The 20,261-nt window shown below is 41.9% G+C and overlaps 1 protein-coding gene across 1 annotated transcript; it reads right to left on the reverse strand.

Annotated features, from left to right (window-relative positions):
* Nucleotides 1-301: 301 nt before the first annotated feature.
* LOC111158178 (glycoprotein hormone beta 5) lies at nucleotides 302-5,108 on the reverse strand. Its single transcript, XM_022520085.1, has 2 exons — nucleotides 4,905-5,108; nucleotides 302-490 (listed from the first exon to the last, which is right to left on the reverse strand). The coding sequence occupies exons 1-2, from the start codon at nucleotides 5,106-5,108 to the stop codon at nucleotides 302-304; spliced, it is 393 nt and encodes a 130-aa protein (XP_022375793.1).
* Nucleotides 5,109-20,261: the final 15,153 nt, after the last annotated feature.

Consider the following 20,261-nt stretch of genomic DNA (forward strand, 5'->3'; position numbering starts at 1 on the left):
GATTGGGATATATGCAGATTATGTTCTGAAATTCAAGGTAAAGACAAAATAATTTGCAAGTGTGTGAGCCAGAGAAATTATTGTGGTGAAAACACAGATACTGTTTTGCATTTTTAGCATCAATAGGCTGCCTCTGGGCCTTGTGCCTGAGTTGGACCTAAGGGGGACAGGTACCCTCCTCCACAGGGGTAGACAAAACTAGACAGTGCTCGAATGCAGGGGGAAGGCTGCTCGTGCTGCCCATGCAGGTGGGTCTGGGAAGCTCAAGGCCACCAGCTGTGTTCTGCCGGCCACATCAGCTTCAGATGGTCTCGCACTCCGTGGTGGCTGTGGAGCAGGCCCCACAGTCACAGCGGACAGCCACGGGGTAGGTGTAGAAGGGGTCCACTCCAGGGGCGCAGTTTGGCAGCTTGACTGTCACTTGTCTGGTCTCGTTGTAGGTACAGACTCGATGATGGGCTTCAATGTAGGGGGGTTCCAGAATGGGCTTCTGTCCCCACAAGTAGAAAACAGAAAACCCATTAGAACATACCATCCTGTATCTTGTTCTCGGTACCATTTATCACTATCAGAAATTAACTCACTAGTCATTTATTTACTTGTCAATCTCTCTCGTCCCAGTAGAAGGCAAATTCCTGAAAGCAGCAACCTGCTTTCCATATCCTGAGCTCCCAAAAGAGCCATGGCACATGGCAAGTGCTCAATAAATATTTAGGAAGTGGATATTCCTGATCATTGCAAAAGTCTTCTAACTGGTCTCTCTTCCACCATCATCCCCTACAGTCTCTTTATGACTCAACAGCCCCAGGCAATTCTTTTTAAAATTAAGTCAGATCCTATCTCTTCTCTGCTCAAAGCCCCAGACATTTCCCATCTCACTCAGAGTAAAAGTCAAAGACGTGCGCCTTCGAGACCCTCTGCTATGTCTCCATCCTCCCTGTCTTGCTTTCTCACTCTGCTCCAGCCACAGGAGTCCCTGATCGTTCCTCAGACCCACCCACGAACAGTCCCACTCCAGAGTCTTTGCCCTGTTAATCCCAGTGCCCAGAACATTCTTCTCCCTTATGACTGACTCTTTTGCCAGCCTGCCATTTTGCTCAAGCGTCACCTTCTCACAGAAACCTTTCCTGACCATCTTTAAAATTGCAACATCCCACCTCCACACCCTGCCATGTCCCCACCCTCTTCCTGCTTTATTCTTTCCTCTGTAGCACTTGTTAGGACCAGGTGACACTTTACATATTGTATTTATTTGTGTTGTGTTTCCCCCACCATTAGAACAAGGATTTATGCCCATTTTACTCACTGCTGCGCTTCTACTACCTAGAGTAGTCCCTGTCACTGAGGAGCTTCTCAATTGCTATTTGTTGAATCAATGACAGAAGACAGAGCAAGGAAGGTTCCAGAATGCCCTGTGGGCTGTTCTGATCATCAAAGGATTCACTTCCTGACTTCCCCTTTTATACATCTTGAACTCCAAGATAATTTTATAAAGAGCCTAGAGATCAGGAAATGAGCACAAAATAGTAGTTTAAATCTCAAGCCCTGGAGTGGAACCTCCATCTTCTAGGAATTCACCAAAATGACCAACACGAATGAGAGGCACCCACACTATGTTCTTTAGGCCTTTTAGAAAACGGAAGTTGTTCCCTTGGTCACATACTAGAATCCACTTGAAAGGTGATCTTGTCGACATCCAGAGAACAGGCACTGATCAAAAAGGAGTGTCCTCCCAAATGTTACCATGGCAAATCTGGAAGAGTCTATAGTGTTACCCAGCTTGCTCTTGCCATTGTTATAAACGAACAGGTTAAGGTCAAGATTCTTGCCAAGAGAATGAATGTACATACTGAGCAGGTTAAGCCCTCAAAGAGCCTAGATAGCTTCCTGAAGCACATGAAGGAACGTGATCAGAAAAAGAAGGACGCCAAAGAGAAAGGTACTTGGGTTCAACTGACGCACCAGCCTGCTCCACCCAGAGAAGCATACTTCATGAGAAGCAGCAGAAAAGAACCTGATCTGGTGCAACCTCTTCCCTGGGAATTCATGGCATGATAAGTGCACAAAAAATAAAAGGCCACAAGACTGTGTAAAAAAAAAAAAAGAAAAGAAAAAAATTCAAATCCTGTAATCAGACCCTTAGCCTTAGGTCCCTGTTGTGCCACTTGCTGAAGATTTTGGAAAGTCCATTTAGTTTCTTGAAGCCTCGGAATCCACAACTGTAAAACAAAATCTTCCCCTCACAGCCTCTTTATGGGGATAAGGTAGAATGACAGATGGAATGTGCAAGGCCCAGCACCAAGTAAGTGTTCAGTAAATGTCATCTCTTGTTCCTACCAGAGCTGTTCTAAGAGTAAGGAAGTAATAATAAAAGTAGCAACTTACAAGCTTTCAAAAAACAATGTCTTCACTTGTATTGGGTACGTAAAACATAGGTAATGAGGCCCAGAACAAAGTTCTCCATGAACATCATGAAAAAGATTGGCTTTGCTTTTTCTAAGGACTACGCGGAAGAGCTCAAGTTAATATCACAGCTTCCTCCACTTTTTAGACCTCTTCAGTTTGCTTCGTATCCTCTTACCCTCAGTAATCTGGAATCTCAAGCAGAGTTGCCACATAAAATCTAAGACACTCAGTAATATTTGAATGTCAAAATAAACAACAAAATTTTTTAGTGTAAAATATGCCCCCAAATATTTCATGGGGCAGACTTATACCAATAACAAAAAAACAAAACAAAACAAAAAAACCCACAATTGTTTATCTCTCATTCACATTAAACTGTCATCATGATCTGGTTTGGTTTGGGTTTTTTTGATAAATCTGACAACCTTAAACCCAGGCCAGGAGCAAAGGCTATTTTCAGCAATGTTCCACCTTTGAAGTAAATCCAGACACTTTGTTGTCACGGACATCCTCATTTTAGACATGCTCTCCAGTTCCCAAAAATAAGTGCTTTATATCTCAGAAACTTTCAGATTACTGGGAAAATAAATTTCATTCTTTTATTTATTTTCTGTAAGTGACCTCCCTGTACATACAGTAGAGTAAAGGCATAAATAAAAGCTGGCTAACATGAAGGGGAATCTTATTCTCTAATTGTCTTGATGCTTCCATTTCTCCAGTGAGAACATAGTCCCTGACCTCCTGTGGGTGCCCAGAATCCAATTAAAGACATTCATCAATTTTTAAAGAGAAGAGGAAAATGAGCTGAATTGAAGGAAACACAGTTTGAAATCTGGGCCCAGAAAGAGCTCCAAAGAGCTGAGAAATGAACTTTGAGTCAGGGTAGACACAGCCAGGCCAAGCCCTGAATATGAAAAGATACCAAAGCTCCCCAAGTCAGTTTGATGTCAAGTCTCGGCCATGGTATCCTTAGCAGTTGAATTTCCATTTGGCTGTTAGGTCTTATACCCCTAGATGATGCAAAAAATACAGCAAATTGGGTGGAATAGCTTTATTTCATTTGGAGATTTCATCACCATCCCCAATCCACTCATGGGGTCATACTTTTATCTAAGTGATAGCAGGTTGCTCTCTGAGTCCCTGACAAGATGGCTATTTTTTTCTCATGCCAGTGTCCTCTCGTGGTGCTCATGGACTTCTAAGTTGGCATCAATTAGGTTAAAAGATGTATGACTCCAGATAGAGGTCAATCCCGTATAATTCAACAAATATATATTGAGTGTCTTGTTCCTATGTGACACTTCAACAAGGGCTATCAAAGGCGCAAGAATGAAACTTCTCTCCTAAAGCAACTTACAATCTTGCGTTGTGTGGTGGGGAAAAGTAACACAAAAGATAAACCAGAGTCAGGGCTGACCAGGGAGTCAGAAAATCTCTAGGGAAGGAGTTGGCCCTGGACACAAGCATCATAGGATATATTTAATAACAACAGATGAAAATGAGAAGGGATATGAGAAAAAGACCAAATGTGAGATTTCACAAGGAATGTTTAATAAAACTTTTCAAAATCAGTCTGACAAGACCAAAGCTCAGGACATGGGTAGACATTGGGAAAATAGGCAAACTTCATATTGCTGAGAATCTTGGATGTTGGCTTTGGAATTTCCAATAGTGGGTGCTCATTAGAAGTCTTTGTACCAGGGTGACAAACCCTCACTGCAGCTTCATTAATAACCAACTCGGACCTCAGTACAGAGTCAACAGTCACTCCATGGCGTGATGGGACACTCTATGATGAATGGGCCCTTTTCTTCTCATCTTGCAAACATCTCCTCACCTTAGCCCAATAGAGTTCTAAATTTGTCTAAGATTTTTAACCTCATTTTAAATGTAATGCCTCTTAAGAGGCTAGATGGATATCATTGACTACAAAGGGACTTTGTGGACATGTCTGTGACAATCCCTGAGGTCCCCACAAATTGCAGTGGGGAGCTGGGATAGGGCCACCCTGTGCATGAGCCACTGAGAGAAGAACTGAGGACCTGCCCTCACCTTGCTTGACAGCCTAAGGCCTATCTCTTGTTAACTGGCTGGCTAGATCACAGGTAGAAGAATATAGAGAAAGTTTGGTGACACGCTTGAACCAGTGATTTATTCCCAACTTTCTCCTGACTATGCATATAACTTGGCAGTCACTCGTTCCTTGAATTCCTCCATGTCATCTGGAAAACGTGTAGAATAATAGCATATCTTAACCTTCCAGAGATGATTCCCAAATACACAGACACTATGTAAATATGAATATTAATTTTATCAATGCTTTGTTAGAGGGGCAAGATCATGCTTTTTTCAGATTTTTTTTGGAGAATGACAAATAATTGTCATTAAAAAAATTCCACAGGAATGCCCCCACTCTACCTCATTTCATTTAAAAAGTGAACACAGGAATCAGCCCAGGTGGCTGGCCTGAAGGCTTTGCCTTCAGTCTTGAGACTCACCTCCCAGGTTTCACAGCGGCCCCAGCAGGCATCCGTAGTGATCCGAAGGCCCCTGCAGCCTGGCTTTTTGGCCAGGAAAGTGAACTCTCTCACGGCACAGCCCACAAAGGTGAGCAGGTTCCCACTGGAGGTGCTGAGGACACAGCTGCAGCCAGCGAGGAGGAAGAGGGCCATGGGGCCAAGGAAAAGGTATGCCAGCTTCATGGTGTTCTTCCAGAGATGGAAAGGAAAGAGAGTTTATTAAGAGAGCCAGCTTCCCAGGGCACCTGGGTGGCTCAGTCAGTTAAGAGACAGACTCTTGGTTTCAGCTCATGTCATGATCTCGGGATCGTGAGATCAGGCCCGGGCGTCAGGCTCCACGCTCAGCACAGAGCCTGCTTGAGACTCTCCCTCTGTCCCTCCCACCTGTGCTCGCTCTCGCTCTCTCCCTGAAATAAATAAATCAATCTTTAAAAAAAAAACTAAAAAGAGAGCCAGCTTCCTTCTAGGGAGTGACCAATGACATTATGGTCACTGTCAAAGGCATTTTGCTCTTAGCATTTCAGAAGAAATGAGCCAAGAAAGTGCAAATGCCCACAGACACCAACATAACGGCCCAGATATTCCTCTGACTCCAGCATGGTTTCCACGGACCTACTGTGCTCACCAGACACCTAACCCCTCCCCTAGGGCATTCTCAGGATTTTCCTTATTGTTCCCCAACTGCTGGACTTGACTCACATGTTAGAGAACTTTATTCCAATGGTCTCTTCAAAATAAATGCAATATATGAGTCACACCAAAAGTAATGCATATCTGAACATACTCCACAAACACACACAAATGATTTTTGTTCATATCTAGGGTATTTGGTGCCATGTTCCCTACCTGCTCAAAATTATATTTTTAGTGTCATGGATGGGGAAATGGAAGGGATGGCAATAAAAAAACAACAACAAAAATAAACTCCATGCCCAGATGTACTATTACCAACCCAGTGCACAGAAAACAGGTATGTGCATAAGATATTATGACTCCCAGCACCTGACTCGGTAGCATTCATAAAAATGTATCCTATTAGCTACAAATTGCCTCTGCTCTATGCTTCCACTGTAATAGGCACCTGGTTGTGATTCAATTTAAATCCCCACATTGGAAAGCATTAGAAGGGTTTAAAACCTAATCCCAATCTACTGTCAAGTCTATCCTCCCTGGGTCATGGTGATTTTCTGTGCTTTTCCAGGAACCAGAGTCATTCCCTTCAGGCTTGGCCCACAGGACAGAACACACCTGGATGCTAAAGGAAGAGTGGACACCACGTGGCTGGAATGTCCTCCATTCATTTTCGCCTTAGATAATTCATTACTGCTACAGAATTATTTATTTTCAAATCGGATATCTCGGTCTCATCTACTTCTCCTGATCTACCTCTGATCTGTCACCTTAGCAGGGCTCTTTGGAGTTCCCTTCTGGTGGACTGAAGCTACAAATATGGAGAAGCACTTACCTGATCTTGCTGGAGCTAACTCCTTTTAGAGCTCACACTTGCACCCAAGAGGTCAGAAAATCACAATGAGTGCCAGAAGTTTGCTCTGGTAAATGTCTCTACCCTCTGGTACCAGGCTGCTTGACTGCTCAAATATATAGGAAGGGTCTTGTCAATCAAAACAAAAGAGAGGCAGATCCTTACAGGAACCACTAAACACATCAAAGCCTTGGGATATAAAGCCAGTCTCTCTTTTCCAAAACTGATTAACTTAAAGGGTGTTGTTTTGTTGCTTGACATCACCTACTGAAACAGAAAGTTACCTTGGTGGGTGACATAATCCTAGGGAAACAGTCAAAAGTAGTTCACCTGGGAACAAATGCACTGGGGCAAGATGGATTAATTTTCCTTCATGGTAACCACAACTTTCCTTCGAAATAGGAGTCAGTCACTAGCCGCTCACAATAAATGCTTTCCCTTAGCTCACAACACATTTCAATACATTGAAAATAACAAAACAGTAATTCTTCCTGGAAAGAACACGGGATCACAAGCTGAAAGGATGGAACTCACAGTAAGAAGAAACCTTTGAAAGTCTTAAAATTAGTTAAGGATTAGCTAATATTAATAACACTTTAAAATGAGTTTATAGGAAAATACACACACACACACACACACACACACACACACACACCCCAAAATGTCCAAAGAGATTCTCTTGTGGCACAGGAATTAAAGAGGACTTTTATTTCTTCTATATGGTTTTCAGCATTTTTCACATTTTCTACACTGTGCAGGCTTTTAGAATGGATAATCAATTAATATTGACCCTTTAAGAATTAAAATAAACCAATAAGTATATATTTGGGCTGTGTGTAATGATATTCAATGTTGTTCTAACAGAAATGTTTCATTAGACTCTCGTTCTGGAAAGTCTGAACTAAGAATGCAATAGTATTCTTTAGGAGCATGGGACACAGTTTATATTCCAATCTGCAACAGTAGCATACAAATGGATTAAAGACCTCATTGGTCACAGTATTATTCTGGGTGCTCTAAAAAATAAATGAACCAGACACCATCCCTGCCCTTAGGAGTTTATATATCACAGCAAATAATGACATAGCCAGAGACATTTAAGATGCATATTACACAAGTAAATACTACATAAAGAAGTTAAAACCTTTCTGTTTCTTGTGAAAGAAAGTGTTTTTTAAATATATGCTACTCATTCAGGGCTTGATTTTTTTCAAAACGTGTTAACAACCCTCAGTGAATCCATCACTAGACCATCAACATGCCCACCTCTAGAGTCAGATTATGATATGTGTCTTACCGAAAATTCAACAGGGCTCGGAATAAAGGACTTTCTCCAGCCCTTGAGCCTGTGGGTCGCATGACCAGAACTGAGGTCCTGTGGGACAGACTGTTTACCTGGTGTGTTCTTCGTAACTTGCTTAAAGTTCTCCAGTTGGTGGTGAGTTGCCATCCTGAACTGTATTTCTGAAGAGAACTCTTCAGCCCTTTTGCATCAGACCTGAAACATATATACTTGCCTCTGTAATGTCACAAGATAAAGACAACAAAGAGAAGCCAAGGGTACTTTTCTTTTACAATCTCCAATTCCCTTGTAACACAGAACTGAGCATCACACCTACCCCGCTCACATCATCATTAACCTTTAAGAATGACAGTTTCTAGTCACCAAGTACCTCCTATGGATTCTCCTGTGTTTTCACATATGTTATCTCTCAATCTTACAACACTTCTGTAAATCAATGATTTTTTTTTCTCCTTTTTCCATTGGGTGAAATAGAGGCTCAGGTATTTTGCAATCTACCCCCTTCCAAAGCCTTCCAAAGCACTGGACATGGTAAATAATGTGGTTTCCTCTCTACGACCAAGTGTTGAAGGTGCTTCCTGGGACACTGCGTTAAGGAGACCTTGGAATGGTCACAGTGCAGAGGCCATGGCTCATCAGCTTCATCATGGGTGTAGAAAAGGGGAATGATGTATAGATGCCACTTTTTTGCCATCCTTACACTATGCCCTGCCACTTGGCTCTCCACAGGCCAAGCAAGAGGTTGCATGTGGTGTCAAAGGCTACCTACAGAATATCTTGGCACCAGGTCTGTGCATCTGTCACCTTCCCTCCCATCTCCATGGATGTTCCCACCATTGAAGTCACTCGCTTGAGGTATTAAATGAAGATGTGGGTGATGTCTCTCCAAGTGCAGGCCCTGGAGAATCTTCTTTCATCTTGTTCTATTTTCATCTTCTTATGGATTCATTGTTCCCATGGTGGATGAGTCACAAGAAAGAGCTTCAGTAGGGATGTGGAAGGAGAGGGTGGAAAGGGCCTGGAGGAGCCTGGGGGAGCATGACAACAGAGAAGAAGAAGGATCGGTGCCTTGAAGAGGAGACTGAGCAACCAAGGCCTGGTCCAGGGAGGAAGGCCCAGAAGGGGAGGGCCCATGAGTGGGCAATGTGTGCAGGCAACAAAGACATCACAAGAGCCTGGCTACCTGCTCCCCTGGCTCAACCACGGCAACTGTCAGTGGTACAGCTTCCTCTGTGACTGACATGGGCAGGTCACTTTTCTCAGCCTCGATGTTGCCATCTGTAACATGATGGGGTTAGGCCTTACAATTCCTAAGGCCCTTCTTTGCACCAGAATTTAAAGTTTTGCAAACTCTTATGAACAAAACCAGCTGAGGGGAAGTCAGATGGAGAATCCAAAGATTCATACTACAATAAAGTCTTCCAGATTAGGGTTCAATTCTTGACTTTGACACATGCCAACTTGTGATCTTGGACAAGACTCATAACCCCCTGAGTCTTAACCTTCCACAAAACTAAAAATGCCTCCTTCACAGGGTTCCTGTGAGGATTCTACAAAATAACATCTAAAGAGACACCTGGGTGGCTCAATCGGTTAAGCATCTGCCTTCAGCTCAGGTCATGATCCCAGGGTCCTGGGATCGAGCCCTGTATTGGGCTCACCGCTCAGTGGGGAGCCTGCTTCTACCTCTCCCTCTGCCCCTACCCACCCTCTACCCACTTGTGTCACTCTCTCTTGCACGCTCTCTCTCTCTCAAATAAATATATAAAATCCTTTTTTAAAAAATAACATACATAAATTGTTCATCTCAGTGCTTGATACATGAAAAGCAGGCAACAAATGTTTCTCTTTCTTTCCCATCATCATTGTGTACCTCCAAGAAATAAAAAGCTGGCAATAAGAAATTACATCACACCATTAATTTTTAGGCATACCCTGATTTCAAAGGTATTAAATGTGGGGGGAAATGTGAGCCTGAGAACAGAGGAGGCAGCCTTGGGGGGCTGTGAGACCCCACCAGCATCCTGAAACCAGGAGACATGGGGTGGCAATAAGCTTGCTTCCCCAGCCAGCCTGTGGTGTTTTGACTGGATGCTAAATTAACAACACATTTTCCAGTATGAAAAAAGTCTGGAGCGTAAGATTTAGTCTTGAAGGTCCAACTCTCACACTTTGGGGGTACACGCTTTATCATAGTTCCAATATTCGATATAGGAATAAATCTTCATGAATATCCCAAGCAATTTCAGTGCTGGTCAACAAGAGAGTCAAATTAACTGAGCCAACCAATGCATACTAAATAACCCACTTTGTCCCACAGGTACTAAGTGAGGACCCACAGGAGCAAAGCTGTTTGTTGTGTAACTTACAATGATCTCTTAAGAATTGAGAAGAGATGTGCATGCTTTGATAATGTGTTTCCACATTGTCCTTTCAGAATAAACAATGCTCTATCCAAGAGTCGACTTCACCAACATTAGGCTTCCTGTGGATGAAAAAAAAAAAGCCACGAATGAAGCTATGTGTTTCAAGGAATTAATAGAATTAGTAATTTTCTGCAAACAGATGTAAGGAAGGCTGGCCTTAGACTTTACATAGCTGTATGTTGCTTTTAATACCCCTTATTTGCGGTGGGGCGGGGGGTGGAAATCTGGGTTTACAAATGAAAACAAATGGTGAAGTCTTAGAAGAAATTAATTTTATTGAAAAGACATTTCTTCCTTTCAAAGCACTGGGTATTTGTGGGACAGCTCCTCATTTTATTGACTTAAAGAGATAATATTTGCCCTAGATGATGGTGTGGTTGCTATGGTAACTTTTTTTTTTTTTTTAACGAGACTAAAAATAATGAAGCCTGTGTCTGATGTACTAGGACAAGTCAAGCCTTTCTCCACAACTGTCTAAAAGAAGTATCTGTCAGTTGTCACAGATTTATTTCAGATTAAGGGGCACATGGTTTAGGCACTGAAGTGGAATGTTTTTATTTCCGCCTGACTCTTCCATTTTTGAAGGTCATAGCTTTGCCTGGCATGGCAGACACATGCCTAATAGAGAGGAACGAGAGGAGCTTAATGAGTCACAAAGAAGCATTCTTTATTTCAAGTGCGTCCTGTATTCTCATTGGAACGAGGCCACAAAGCTGCTGGGTCCCCAAATCCTGCATTTGTAATTCCCTAGGCAGTTGCACAGACAAGGCCAAGACTGTTGTTAGCTAAGCTTTGGAGCAACAGCACCTCATTTGTTCGCTGCTGGCTTTAGTCCAGAGAAAGATTCCTAGGATCACGGCTCCAAAGTGCGCCAATGTGGCTCTGCATGCCTGTGCTCGGGCTGGAGGGAAGGTGGCGGGGGAGAAAAGAGGAGAGCTGCTCTTCTCTCGAAAGTATTCACTGCACAATCCAGCACATATTTAGTAAAGCAACTACTCTGTGCCAGGCACGGGCCAGCCCTGGGGTCACTGGGCTCATTAAAAAAAAAAAAAATGCTGATGTTGGGAGACATGGGGGAATAGCCAACAGCTGGAGGTAAGGAGAGATTTCCCTCCTGCTTCCCTTTCTCTGTTTTCTTTCTTCCTTCTTTCTGGCCTTCCAGTGTTAGTGAGTCTTACCATGTGTCACACACATGGTGAGTGCGTGAGATGAAAATAGAGATGGACCCGGGGACCTGTCCTCAGGCAATAGTCTAGTGAAGATAATAAATTAACCAACATACATATGATCCAGAAATTGCACTCTGGGGCATTTATCCCAGGGAAATGGCAAAAACCTTCACACAAAAACCTGTACGCAAATGTTCATAGCAGCTTTATGGATAATAGCCCTAAATTGGAAACAACTCAGATGTCCTTCACCAGGTAAATAGTTAAATGACCTATGGCACACCCATACTGCAGAATACCGCTCAGCACAGGCGGGAAAAAGCACGTGACGACTTGCATACGTCTCTGGAAAATCACGCTGAGTGAAAACAGCCAATCCTGAAAATTGATATACTGTATAATCCTGGTTATGTAACATTCTAGAAATGGCAAAATTATAGAGATGGGGAACGGACTAGTGGCTGCCAGTGGTCAAGGTGACTCAGGGAAGAAGGGAAGTGGGTGTGGTTATAAAGGGTCAACATGTAGGATTTTTCTGATGCTGGAAATGTTTTGTCTCTTGAGGGTGGTGGTAGATGCAAGAACAAAATATGTAACAAAATTGCAGAGAACTAAATACACACACATTCACAAAATAAGTACAGTGGGGTTGAAGGAAGCATGGCGGTTGACTGTATCAATGTCAACGCCCCGGCTGTGATATTGTACCATTGTGTTTTAAGTACAAAACACATTGTGAGAAACCAAATAAAAGGTGCACAGAATTTCTCTGTATTATTTCTTATAACTGCATATGAATCTACAATTATCTCAAAATAGAAAGTTTGATTCAAAAATAAATCAACATTTTATTTAGGGGGTGGGCAAAATGGGTGAAAGTGCTCAACCAGTACAACTTCCAGTTATAAGATAAATAAGTCCTGTGGATATACCCTACAGCATAGTGACCGTCGTTAACAATGCTGTATCGTATACTTGAAAGTGGCTAAGAGAGTAGATCTTTAAAGTTTTCATCGCGAGAAAAAATGTGGAACTATGTGTGGTGATGTATGTTACCAAAATTTAATGTGGTAGTTATTTTGCAACCCATACATATATCAAATCATGATGTTGTATACTAAAACTAAGACAAAGTTCTATGTCAATTATACCTCAAATTTTTAAATGAAAAAACAATGACTCTGCATTCAGGAAAGCAAAACAAAGAAGTTCATTTTTTTTTTTTAAGATTTTATTTATTTGACAGAGAGAGATCACAAGTGGTCAGAGAGGCAAGCAGAGAGAGAGAGAGGAGGAAGCAGGCTCCCCGCAGAGCAGAGAACCCGATGCGGGACTCGATCCCAGGACCCTGAGATCATGACCTGAGCCGAAGGCAGAGGCTTAACCACTGAGCCACCCAGGTGCCCCCAAAGAAGTTCATTTTTAAGTATTACTGTTAAGAAGTTGAATTAAAGCAACTAGAGGCTTAAAAAATAAATCAATCGATGTATCATTAAATGGGATAAATGCAATGATAAAAATGGATATGGAAAGCTATAAGAGCTTAGACTATGTGGCATCAAAAGAGACTTTCTCCAGTGCGTTAGGAGAAAATACATTCCAGGCAGAGACATATCACCGGAATTGAGGGCAGAATGTCTGTCTGTCTTGCTCACAGTATTTCTCCAATGCTAGAATTCTGACCAGCTCACAGTTAATTATCAAAACTGTTCAGTGAATAACTGAAGACATGGAAGAGGGTATGGTGAGTTGGAAAAGGTAGAAGGAGTCATCACAGTCAAGCACACAGTGTGTTCATGAAGAGAGACAGGGATGAGGACGGTAGCAGCAGATGGGTTCCGGGCCAGGTACTCTGAAGCCCTCATCCTAATTCCAACATAAAATAGGAGCCAAGTTTGTGTTTTAGAAAGATCCTGTGGGCACAGTGAAGAGACAGATTGAAGTTAAGATGCCGGCTAGGAAGGCTGCTGTGCTAATCCAGGCGAGTACTCTGCTCCCAACCTCAAACATTAGAACTCCTACGTCTAAAACAGAGGTGTCTGTTAAAAATAGACTTCGAGACATATATGCAAAAAAGGTGAAATTAATTTTAGTGATTACTCCCACGGTGTTGAGTGCCAGAAATAAGACTGTATTTAACCCAATATCACCCAAAATTTCTACATTTCAACATGTAATCAATATAAACCATTATTAATGAAATATTTTATACTCTTCCTGTATCTTTTCCTTATATGAAGACTTTGAACTCTGATTTGTATTGAGACCAACTGACAGCACATCTCAATTCAAACCTGCCACATTTCAAGTGCTTGAGAGCTACATGGAGTGGTTACCATATTGGACAGCCCAGGTCTAATCCAGAGACATGCCGCACAGTGGCAAGGAGTATTTTTTTGAGCTCTTAGACACTTTTCATATGTCACATCTATTAATTCTCACAAAAATAATCCTATGAAGTATTATTATCTACCCTTTCTGATGAAGAAACTGAGGTCAAAACAAGTTAAACAAATTGACCATGGCCTTCCAGGTACCCAATGATGGAGCTAAGATTCAAATTAGGCTCTGACCGATCTTTATCTAGCTGCTCTAGCCACAGCATCGTGCTGTTGCAGGGAGCAACATTGAACTACAGTGAGGGGATCATAAGCTCAATCTTCTAGAAATATCTGAGTCCTCAGCCAGCTGAGCCTGTGTCCATGATGCATGTGAAATTTCAAAGCTTAAAGCAGTAAGGGGTACATTGAAAAATGATGGAGAGTGAGACTTATCAAAATGTATATTTTTTTCAGATTTCTGATCTGCTGAGCCTGATTACATGATTTGAAAGTCTCGATGTTTTTTTACCTAACGTCACTGAAGAGCCTGCCTCAAAATAAATTACAGAGAGAAATCTCTCCTAAGTGAAGATAGCCCGCCCTGACATTTACTGAATGATGAAGCCACGGTGATGATCAAGTCCAGAGAAGGGAAACGACTATGATCAAGGGGCTGGAGGAATTTAATAAGAAAGGATAGGCTTGGGGCGGGGTGGGGTGGGGGGGTTGGAAAACCACCAGCGTAAAGGATTAGCTGGACAGGCAACGGCTGAGGAGAAGGAAAAGACCATTTAAGATCTCAAAGCCACGACAGCTGCGGGTATGTGAGCAACAATATCTTTAAGGCTGACCTAAGACCCATTTCTCTCTGTCGCCAAGGCCCCTGGGTCCTGGGTGTCTCTTGGTACAAGTAACCCACCTTTGCAAAATGCTGGGCAAGAATTAGAGATGTAGTTTGAGCCTTTAAGAACTGAGTGAAGTAAAAGTCTCAAATCCATGATTCTGAGTTAACAAGCCATGGATAGAAAGCAAACTAATCCCAGAACGTAAAGCTCAAACAGGCTGCACACGAGGTACAGAAACACTTAACACTATCGGTTGATTTCCTCACTATCTACATAACCTCTTTATTTGGATGTCACAGAAATACCCCAGCCTCATGGTGTCCTACAGTTGTTTTATCTCTCTCTCTCCAGACTCCTTCCCACACACTTCATCTGGCATTTCCGATCTCTGCAAATGAAACCCCTTGAGATTCGTTCTAGGCACCTCCTTGTCCCAAACTCTCCCACTCCCCACTGCACACACCCCCAAAATTCCATCCATACTGTTGACTCACCTCCAAACCCTGCTAGATCCCCAGCTCCAAGTAGATGCTCCAGGACTCTCCCATTCACTCTTACATCCCTAATGCTTGCACATCATATGCAAGAAACGCTTACATGAATGAGTATAAGATTGAATGATTGTGAGGAATAACAAATATCACATATGCCCACTTTCCCCAACTCAAAACTTTATTAGTCTCCATTAACATTTGGCAAGTATTTCCAGGAGAGCAGTCAATCCAACAAGAATTGTTTTCCCATATCTAAATAAGAACCCAGGGGGCCAGTGCTGGTGTCCTCATGAAAGGCCCCAAGCTTCGAGTTAGTGCAGTATGAGGCCCACACATGGGGGTGTGGACTTTCCGGCGCAACAAACAGTCTTGGTAGCATTGGGCCCAGGGAGCAGGGTCAGGACCCACCTCCCCCATTATCATCTTTCTGACTACAAGACACTGAACTTGGTGGCTTCCACCCACCCCCGCCAACACTCTCAATTTTAATAGATCCCTCCATGCAGGGGTCAGGCAGGGCATATATATGCTTCTTGGCACTTCTTGGCAACGTGGTCTGTTTGGTTGGGTTTCATGACTAACTTCAATTTCTTGGAAGCAGAAAAACAATTTCCCTTTTTGCAGCTTGAAATATCTCATCAAAGAAATGTGGAGAGTATGAAAATTAGATTTGATTGGCAGCCAGCTCTTCGCTTCCATCACTTCTGTTCTGTAGCTCTCTTTAAAAAAGGGAAAAAAAGAGTACGGTTTTCTGACAGCCTGATGGGCAATGACATAATTTTAATAATCCTCTCCTCTTTAGGCGAAATTAAAGAAAAAAATTTCACAATGAAATTACTGTGCCTCCAAGATGTAGTCACTAGATTCACCCTCTTTGCATTGTTCATGTCCAGCGCTCTGGAAACAAGATGCATATTTCAGGCATGCCTAACACTGTTGTTAATGCTCTACTTTCTGAACTGCCTTGAAGGTTGATGAGGCCTAAAGCAGATGGAGCCAGAAGAGTGAAGCTTTAGAAGTACTGTCAGAGTCCACACACACATACACACATACACTCAATTCAACTCGGTTCATCGTATAAAATTACGAATCTGATTCTCCAATTTAAAGAATGACAAGACCTTTTATTTTGAGACTCCAGTCTAATCTTTTTCTTCCAATGTTATGCTCAGGGTTGGTTGGGGAGAGGGATGCTTATCTCCCATTCCCACTTTTCCATAATGGGCAAGAGAGAAGAATATACATAGAACACTTCAGGCTTCTGTCTCTGTATTCCACACTCCCACCATGAGTCTCTTATCAGATCAGTTGCTGAGATTGGGGAATAAACAAGCATGGTGACTCAACATCCTGGAGATTCAGAGTTCAAGTAGATTTATCAGTGAGGATGGTTCTACCTGCAAGTACCAAGTACAAAGCACTGAAGGTGGCATAAACATATGTAAGTTTAAGTAGGAAGAAGTCCAGAATCAGGGAGATGGGCATTGGTGTGGCTGCTCAAGGACCCAAGTGTTTTGCATTTTTCTGGTTGCCCTGTGAGCATGTTGGCATGCCTCCCTTCATAACCTGCTCCAGCTCCAACCCATGTCCCAAAACAAAACAAAAGAAGAAGAAGAAGAAGAAGAAAGAAGAAAGAAAAGGAATAAGGAGAGGAAAGCACCTGTCACAAGCATTTCTATTTTAAGAGAGGGAAGGTCTCATAGGAGTTTCCTGCTGATTTCCTTTAATCCCTTGGCCAGAATCAGGCCACATACTCATGTCCTAGCTATAAGGAAGTCTGAGAATGGAAGTACTTTCAGCATCCATGTAGAAGACCAGTTCTGCTGGCAAGGGAGAAAGGCAAAGAATGTCTGTAGGGTAAACAACCACCAGCCCCTGTCAAATGTTTTGATATTCAGAGCTAAGGCCATTTGACTACATATCAAGTTGTACTCTCTAATTTAAGTTCATTTGGTAAGAAAGCCAATATTTTTACCTGCTCCCATCTGATCCCTGTGTCTCATTTTTTCTTTCATTTTCATAGTTTCATAGTTTCAAGCTCAGCACAAAGGGAGGGTCATGGTTACTTGTCCCCCCAAAATACTAACAATTACTGCCAGGAGCATTGTTGACTCTAGGAAGATCAACCACCACCACCTCTTTGGATCTCAGCTTTATCTGGAAAACAAAGAATTTGGATGAGTGCATCTCCAAAGCCCCTTCCAGCCTCAACAGGCTCTGGTTTCATGACTGTGCATTCAAATGTCTCCAAGCAGTGAATCAAATCACGAGTAGCCTAAGAAATGTTATAAAAGGAAGAAATTTGACTCACATTGACTCGCATTAGCCTTGGGGAATAAAAACTAGTAAATAATGATGAACTTTGAAGCTAGTGTCAGTTTAATAAGAAGAGGAACTTGTGACCGTGCTCCAGGCATGTGAGAGAGAGTAGCCATGGAATGGACTTACAAGAGTTTAGGAAAATCGCTGCTCCCTTGAAATTGAGTCCTGTAAGTCTAGCAGAATGACAAGGCACTAAAAATGGATCTCTCCTTCATCTCTGTATTGAAATAACCTCTAATATCTACAGTGTACAGCCCAAAAACCTTGATGTAGTTTATAAAAGGTCCTTTCCAGCCTATCATCGCCCTAGATCCACACATTGAACATACTAATAATAACAGCGAATATTTTTAAAGTCTTACTCTGTGCTCAATACACATGAAGAACTTTATCTTTCATTGTCTCTTTTAACCCTTACCATAAGAACAGTGTTATAATATACCATCTTCATTTTACATATGAATAAACTGGAATTAAGTAATTAGCCCAAGGCCACACAGCTAAAGGTGGTAGAGTCAGAATTTAAATTTAGGCAGACTGTGCCCAGAGCCCATGCCCATGCCCTGAACCACTATGTTGTATTTCTCTGACGATATTTAAATATTTTTTAAAAACTTGTTTACATTTCTTTTTCTTTCTTTCTTTCTTTTTTTTTTTTTTTTTTTTTTGAGCGAGAGAAAGAGAGAGAGAATGCAAGTGGTAGGGGAAGGGCAGAGGGAGAGAGAGAGAGAGAGAATCTTAAGCAGGCTCCATGCTCAGCACAGAGTCTGAGGGCTCAATCTCACAACCTTGAGATCATGACCTGAGGTGAAATCAAGAGTCAGAAGCTCAACCGACTGAGCCACCCAGGGGACCCCATTTCTATTTCTACCAGTAATACATAAGGGCCATTTTCTCTTCATCCCCTAGTTTTACGTCTGACAACTAGTAGATACTCCCATAAATATTTAAAGAATGCATGCGTGAATGAGTGACTTCCTATGCAGACTTTCCAGTGTTCTGCAAACACACTCTACTCTATTACACCCCCATGCTCTAGCTTATACTGCTCCTTCTGTCCAGCGGACTCCTACTCCTACTCTTCCTTCAGGAATGGGTTGAAATGTCATATCCTTGTTCTGTTCCTCCCAACAATCTTCCAAAGAGAAAAATAGGTCATATGGAAAACAAGTCATAGAAGAAGGAACTAGAATCAAAAGGCATATGATTTACTTATTAACCAGGGTCAATTAACAACAGCTCCCAAACCTTAATAACTCAAAATAAAATGAGGTACCAACTTCCAGTTATAAAATAAATAAGTCACAGAGATGAAAAGTACAGCATAGGGAATATAGTCAGTAATATTGTAATAACATTACATAATGAGAGTTGGTGACTATACTTGCTGTGGTGTGCATTGAATAATGTCTATATAGAGCTGTCAAATCCCTATGTTGTATACTAAAACTAATATAACATTATAGGCCAACTATACTTCAACCAGTCAATCAATAAGTCACAGTCAGCAGAAGCAGAGGACAGGGTTCTTTAATCACTAAGGAACAGAGGACCCATCTTGTGATGGGCTTATAGAAGCACCCTACAAAGGGAAGAAAGATCCTATAGGACCATGTGAACCTGCAGAGCGGGCATCACTCTATATCCACATCCCATTGGCCATAACTAAGCCTTATGGCTCTGACCTAACTGTAAATAAGGCTAAGGAACAAGATTGTCCTGAATGCCCAAGAAGAAGATGAAAGAAATTTGGTGAGCATATGATATTGTTCTCACCATAGCTTCTTCACAGTGATATAAAAAAAAATGGCTTCAAACTGTTAATGAAAATTATTTTTATCTTAGAAAATTCTGTACCCACACCAATTTTCAATCAAGCATAAAAGTAGAATAAAGAAATATTCAGATATGTAAGATTGCCTAAAGTGTGTACAATTTGTGTATCCTTTCTCAGGAAGCTACCAAAGAATGTAAACACGGAAATAAAGAAAGAAGAGAACATCAAATCCAGAAATCAAGGATCCAATGCAAGAGAGAATTGCAGTCTAGAAATCATAGCTGTATGGAAGAGGGAGCAACACTGGAGCAGAAAAGGATAAGTACCTGCATTTGAAGAATGTGGAAAAGAAAAGGCTGCAGGTGAGATGTGTGTGCTCTGTTATACCACCATGCCCTGGCTTATCCTGGTCCCTCTCATCCATAGTATGCAGTCAACAGATAATACCTAAAAGTTATAAATCTAGAAATAGCAGTATATGCATATGACTTGGAAATGGAGAAGTAAATTACAAAAGGAACAGCTAAAATGGTTGCTCCAGGATACTAAACTGGGAGGTAGGGTGGGATAGCACAAAAGAATGCCAGTTTTCATGACAGCTCTTGGTAGAGTATTTGAGTTTTTAATCATTTCTTTGATAAAAATTTTATATATTTTTTAAATAAGAGAAGAAGGAGAAAGAAGTTTTCATAACCTGTTCCTTTGTCTTATCCAAAGATTCCACCAAGAACCTTATTACAGTCTCAAAATGTCAAGGAGGGAAGAAAAAGACAGGGCAAGTGTGTACAGATAGGACATCTTCTTTAAACCCCAAGCACCCAAGCGGTGTATTTTCTCTTTCATCCATTTCTTTTTTTTTTTATCTTTTTTTTAATTTATTTTCAGCATAACAGTATTCATTGTTTTTGTACCACACCCAGTGCTCCATGCAATCTGTGCCCTCTCTAATACCCACCACCTGGTTCCCCCAACATCCCACCCCCCCACCTCTTCAAACCCTTCAGATTGTTTTCCCAGAGTCCATAGTCTCTCATTGTTCACCTCCCCTTCCAATTTCCCCCAACTCCCTTCTCCTAACTTTCCATGTCCTCCATGCTATTTGTTATGCTCCACAAATAAGTGAAACCATATGATAATTGACTCTCTCTGCTTGACTTATTTCACTCAGCATAATCTCTTCCAGTCCCGTCCATGTT

Source organism: Enhydra lutris, unplaced genomic scaffold (assembly GCF_002288905.1).
Source record: "Enhydra lutris kenyoni isolate GAN:26980312 unplaced genomic scaffold, ASM228890v2 scaffoldscaffold4, whole genome shotgun sequence".
NCBI lineage: Eukaryota > Metazoa > Chordata > Mammalia > Carnivora > Mustelidae > Enhydra > Enhydra lutris.